General features: G+C 43.0%; 1 protein-coding gene and 1 pseudogene across 1 annotated transcript; one reads left to right on the top strand and one right to left on the bottom strand.

Annotated features, from left to right (window-relative positions):
- Window positions 1-208: 208 nt before the first annotated feature.
- LOC125589928 lies at window positions 209-3,097 on the top strand (annotated as a pseudogene).
- Window positions 3,098-3,841: 744 nt separating this feature from the next.
- Window positions 3,842-5,919, bottom strand: LOC125589927 (diacylglycerol O-acyltransferase 2-like). The gene is made up of 9 exons (XM_048762635.1): window positions 5,617-5,919; window positions 5,456-5,530; window positions 5,292-5,377; window positions 5,105-5,211; window positions 4,857-5,012; window positions 4,604-4,690; window positions 4,411-4,508; window positions 4,231-4,318; window positions 3,842-4,107 (listed from the first exon to the last, which is right to left on the bottom strand). The coding sequence occupies exons 1-9, from the start codon at window positions 5,772-5,774 to the stop codon at window positions 4,006-4,008; spliced, it is 957 nt and encodes a 318-aa protein (XP_048618592.1). The 5' UTR covers window positions 5,775-5,919; the 3' UTR covers window positions 3,842-4,005.
- Between the last annotated feature and the right edge of the window lie 81 nt (window positions 5,920-6,000).

The following is a 6,000-nucleotide window of genomic DNA, read 5'->3' as shown; positions in this document are numbered from 1 at the left end:
ATATCTCCGTTTTATTCGGCTAGGGTTCTTCACCGATTCTCAAGGTACGTTCAACTTCACTCTCTCCTCCTAATGAAACCATGTTCAGTTCCACTCTTTGTCGGAATAAGTTTCCTTATCTGTACAACTTTCCATTTCTAGACATGTAAAATTTCTCTCTTTCATTTTTTTTTGTCTGATAGCTCGAAGAGAAAGCTACTCTGTTTCAATGAAGATCATGGAGGGACGATCACGTCTCTCCCTCCTCCTCCTTCTCTTATTCCTTAACTTCATCAACCTCAGCTGCTGACTACACTCCCACGGACAAGATCCTCTTAAACTGTGGTGGCTCCTCCTCTGATCTAACCGACACAGATAACCGGACATGGATCCCCGATGTCAAATCCAAGCTCTTCTCTTCCTCCGGAGACTCCAAAACCTCTCCCGCCGCCACACAAGATCCTTCCGTCCCCGAGGTCCCTTACATGACAGCTAGAATCTTCCGATCTCCCTTCACTTACTCTTTCCCCGTCGCTTCAGGTCGTAAGTTCGTGCGTCTCTACTTCCACCCCAACTCGTACGACGCCTCAACGCCACGAACTCCCTCTTCTCTCTCCGTCACCTTAGGCTCCTCCTCCTACACTCTCCTCAAGACTTCATCACGCTGCTCAAACAGCTCAGGCCTTGTCTTACTCTTCCATCGTTAAGAGTTTATCGTGAACGTGGTAGGTGGAGCTTCTTTGAACATAACGTTCACACCTGAACCAACACCAAAGGCTTACGCCTTTGTGAACGGGATCGAGGTGACTTCAATGCCTGATCTATACAGCAACACCTGATGGGACTTTGTCCATCGTGGATCTTCTACTGCTGTCGATATCGATAACAGCACCGCTCTTGAGAATGTTTACAGGCTTAACGTGGGAGGGAATGATATCTCTCCTTCTGAAGATACAGGTCTTTACAGGTCATGGTACGACGACTCGCCTTACATTTCGGTGCGGGATTGGAGTCGTTGACACTGCTGATCCCAACATGACCATTAAGTATCCGGCAGACACACCAACATACATTGCTCCTGTTGATGTTTACTCCACGGCTAGATCCATGACTCCAACAGCTCAATCAACCTCACTTCAACCTGACTTGGGTTTTCATCAGCGTTGACTCTGGCTTCACTTATCTTGTCAGGCTTCACTTCTGCGAGGTGCTTCCCAACATCACTAAGATTAACCAGCGGTGGTTTACGATCTATCTCAACAACCAAACAGCTGAGTCTGAAGCTGATGTTGCTGGCTGGACGCGTGGTAATGGGATTCCTATACATAAAGATTACGTTGTGAATCCTCCTGATGGTAAGGGACAGCAAGATCTTTGGCTTGCTCTTCATCCAAACACGAGGGGCAAGCCGGAGTACTACGATGCTATTCCTCAATGGAGTTGAGATTTTCAAGATGAATGGTTCTGATGGTAATCTTGCTGGTCCTAATCCTGTACCTGGTCCGCAAGTGACTGCAGATCCATCCAAAGTCCTACGCCCTCGTACTAGTCAGTCCAAGAGCCGTACAGCTATTGTTGCAGGTGTGGTCAGTGGTGCAGTTGTTTTAGGTCTTGTCCTCGTTTATGTGTAATGGTTGCTTACCGTAGACGTAAGGCTGGTGAATACCAGCCTGCAAGTGATGCAACATCAGGGTGGCTTCCACTTTCTTTTATGGAAACTCGCATTCCGGTGGCTCGGGGAAGACAAACACTACAGGAAGCTACGCCTCGTCCCTTCCTTCAAACCGGTGTCGTCACTTCTCTTTGCTGAGATCAAAGCAGCTACTAAGAACTTCGATGAGTCTCGAGTGCTCGGTGTTGGAGTTTTCGGCAAGGTGTACAGAGGAGAGATTGATGGTGGAACTACAAAGGTAGCTATCAAGAGAGGTAACCCGATGTCTGAGCAAGGTGTGCACGAGTTTCAGACAGAGATTGAGATGCTTTCGAAGCTTAGACACCGTCACCTTGTGTCTTTGATTGGATACTGTGAAGAGAACTGCGAGATGATACTTGTGTATGATTACATGGCTCATGGGACTATGAGAGAGCATCTCTACAAGACTCAGAACTCTCCTCTTCCTTCCTTGGAAGCAACGTCTTGAGATATGCATTGGGGCAGCACGAGGGTTGCATTATCTGCACACCGGTGCGAACACACGATCATCCACAGAGATGTGAAGACGACAAACATTCTGCTCGATGAGAAATGGGTGGCTAAGGTCTCTGACTTCGGTTTGTCAAAGACTGGTCCTACACTTGACCACACCACGTAAGCACCGTCGTGAAAGGAAGCTTCGGTTATCTCGACCCAGAGTACTTCAGACGTCAACACTGACTGATAATCATCTGTATACTCCTTTGGTGTCGTTCTCTTTGAAGCCTTATGTGCACGGCCTGCCTTGAACCCGACGCTAGCGAAAGAACAAGTGAGCTTAGCTGAGTGGGCACCGTACTGCTACAAGAAGGCATGCTTGACCAGATCGTTGATCCGCATCTCAAGGGAAAGATCACACCGGAATGCTTCAAGAAGTTTGCTGAAACAGCGATGAAGTGTGTACTAGACCAGGGCATTGAGAGACCGTCGATGGGAGATGTTCTCTGGAACTTAGAGTTCGCGTTGCAGCTTCAGAAAGTGCTGAGGAGAGTGGGAAGGGATATGCAGTGAGATGGACATGGGTGAGATTAAGTACGATGATGATAACTGTAAAGGGAAAAGCAACAACGACAAGGGCTCTGATGTATATGAAGGGAACGTGAGTGACTCGAGGAGCAGTGGTATAGACATGAGTATTGTGGTGAGGAGTTTGGCGAGCGAAGATTCAGATGGACTCACTCCAAGTGCTGTGTTTTCTCAGATCATGAATCCTAAGGGACGTTAGATAAAACCCGGTACACTTCTACCTTATCTAAACCGGCCTCATCAAAAGGATGCTGGTTCGTATTATTTATTAACTATTATTCTCTTTGCTGTTATTTATATAGAATTTTGGATTGTGTATTTGATCCTACTACTAGTACCACAATGAAGAGTGTAAAAATTATGTATTTATTTTTCTTATACAGAACATGATTAGCTTCAGTTTTATTTGTTTTGTTATCTAGAACGGTTTTAAAGTGGATGCATTGTCAGAAACCAATAACCATTACGAGTCAACTAAACCAGACCCACTTATAAAACATGTGTGAAAAGTGAATTCTAAACGCAGATTAGTCATGAGATTAGTGTTTTTCTTATGTAAATACATTTTTATGTAGGCCCCTAAACCAAACTTTAGGTTGCTTTGTGACGTTTTAAAAGTCATTTTACTATTTGCTTTGTTACCGGCAAACTTTTGTAGTGGTCAACTACTAGTGGATGCATCGTTAGAAACCAATAGCCATTACTAGTCAAAATAAACCAGTCAAGGAGATTAGGTTTTTTCTTACCATAATTACATTGTTCGGTAGGCCCTAAACGTACTTGGGTTCCCACGTAGACGTTTCAAAGTCAGACTTAAACTACAACCGAGTTTACACTGTTGGATACGCCTAAAGAACCTAAACCAAACATTAGGTTGCTTTCTAGTCTTGTCACTTTGTTAACCATGAGCTAAACAACAACCTAGTTTACACTCAGTTCCGCAATACCGGTAATTTCTTGAAACTATTTTGTGAAAAAACAAAAAGAGTGTGATTTCAGAACCAAATGCTGCTAAAACAGAGATGACGTCAGATCCTTTCTTTTAAGATAATGTCCAAATGGATTTACCAAATACATACAAACTTAACCGTTGCGTTAAAACTTTTTTGTTTTCCTAGAAAAAAAATATTGACATCAGCGGTTACCAAATACATGTTTGCTATTAGATACAGAAGTAAATGTAATTCCATTGCCGCAACAGTCGATATGACATTGATACACAGGTTAATGCCAGGTACAAAGGGTAACAACAACTGATTTTAAGGATAATTCGTAGAAAAAAAACTTTCCAATTTCAGAAATTTTTTTTAAAGAATGTTCAACTGCAGATCAGAGTAGCCTGCTCCGGCCTTGTGCCTCTCAAACAGATCCTTAAGCGCTTCCACAAACTGGCCATGCAACTCATCAATCTGAGATACAATAAATACATCATAAGCTAATGAAATGTTAAGAAGCTAATGAAATGTTAAGAAGCAATTCTACGCACCAAGAAGAAGCTACAAAAACAATATCCAAGAAGAAGATGCACTAACCTCTTCATCAGTTGGCTGCAGAGACTTTGCAACTTGTATTGGTTTACCAACCACCACATGAATAGGGTGTCTATATGGTATTGGGGATCTACAAAACCAAACCGGAATAGCTTACATCTTTCAAGATTTTATATGCAAAATGTAACACAACAAAGTATAATACAAGAGACATGCTCTTACCCGAAAACTCCCCAGAAACAGATAGGAGTAAACCTGATCGCTCTTGCTAGTTTAAAATAAAGGTCACAATCCGGCTTCCACCACTTGTACGCACGGGACTGCAGCAGAAACAAAAACAAAAACAAGTTTGAGAGTTTCAGTTACGTTGAAGACAGCTACACAGAGCTGTAAGCAAACCCTTTTTGTCCTTTACCTGACCAAAGCAGAAAACTGGAACAAGAGGTGCCCCTTGTTCCATGGCGATGCGCACAAATCCTCTTCTCGATGAAAGGAAGACGTTCTGCAATGTGAGAAAACAGTTTTGAACAAATAACTAAACAGAATGTTGCAGAAGACCACAAAGTTATAAATAGCCAGTCTCAACTAACTACACTTTCCAAACTTGTAACCCAAATCAATTATATGATTTTCATCAAAGCACAAGTGAGTCCCACTAAGTAAGCTACCTCAACATCATGTTGCAAGTGAAATGTTTCCTGCACACCACCAGGTACAAGGATACAACTATAGCCAGACTCCAGAAGAGAAGAGAAACTCTTCCTAGAAGCAGAGGCGAGCCCTAACCATGCCCACATGTGCCTTAGAAACGGCGTGTAGAATATCTAACAACACCAATGCAAAACAATATAGTTTTAAGAGACAACTGTAAAGAACACACAAAAGGTATTTGTCTATCTGAGAAACATAAACTCACAGCATTGCTTGCAAGAAGTTTGATGTTAGGAAGAGGCATAAACCCTGCCAGATCAACAAGTGCAACAGCTCCAATGGGCCACACCGAGTGTGGTTCATAACCAAAAACTGCGGTTTCAGGTTTAAAAAGTCAAAACCCATCTCAAAAAGGTTGCAACTTTGGAGTAAGAAAGAAGATTGTAACCAACCATAGGAGCGATCAGGCTTGAAAGCTTCGTAATCCTCCACATGCAGAGTAACGGGGAAGTAACTAGCCGCGTGCTTGCATATGTACCTGTAAGAAAAACAAAAAAGATGAGAAGTTGATGGCGAAAAAGATTGGAGATGGAAGCAGGAGAGAGTAAGTACCTACCTAGCTAGCTTAAGACCGTACTTGCTACGATCATCTATAGGGATGATGATAAACAGAGAGAGCAGGCCCAAGACCCTGACAAAAAAAAAAAAAACAGAGGATTTTCAATTTTTGGAAGAAACAGAGAGAGAGAGAGAGAGAGAGAGTATGTATGTATATACAGGAGGGAGAGAGGTGGGAAGGTGAGAGGAGAAGAGGAGATGAGAACAAGAGCGAGGTTCAAGTAAATAGCGCTGAGGCAGATGGATATGGCGGTCACTGCATGGAATATGTTTGATGGGATATGATCCTCAGCTCCAAAGTCTCTGACTTTGCCCATATCAGGCTGATTCTTCGGTTTGTCCGCTTCACAGACCCGAGACGATGGTGGTGAATAAGTTGATCTCTCGATCTCTAGCTCTATCTCCCTCGGGAAAACAACCCAATCTTTGGTTTAGATAACCCCATCATTAAAGAGCCCATTGAAGAAATAAAAAAATCATTTTATACCATTAGACCAATGTCCTGCATGTTCATATGTATTTCATTGGTTCACACTTGTGAAA

This window comes from Brassica napus, chromosome C7 (genome assembly GCF_020379485.1).
Source record: "Brassica napus cultivar Da-Ae chromosome C7, Da-Ae, whole genome shotgun sequence".
Lineage (NCBI taxonomy): Eukaryota > Viridiplantae > Streptophyta > Magnoliopsida > Brassicales > Brassicaceae > Brassica > Brassica napus.
The sequence above is the reverse complement of the archived record's forward strand: the minus strand, read 5'-3'. Positions and strand labels throughout refer to the sequence as shown.

Excerpts from the sequence above, each read along its gene's own strand:
- LOC125589927 (XM_048762635.1), bottom strand. The coding sequence starts at position 5,774 with ATGGGCAAAGTCAGAGACTTTGGAGCTGAGGATCATATCCCATCAAAC. Across the intron at positions 5,378-5,455 it reads TACGGTCTTAAGCTAGCTAG|GTACATATGCAAGCACGCGG; the intron begins GTAGGTACTTAC and ends TTTTTCTTACAG. Across the intron at positions 5,212-5,291 it reads CAAGCCTGATCGCTCCTATG|TTTTTGGTTATGAACCACAC; the intron begins GTTGGTTACAAT and ends CTGAAACCGCAG.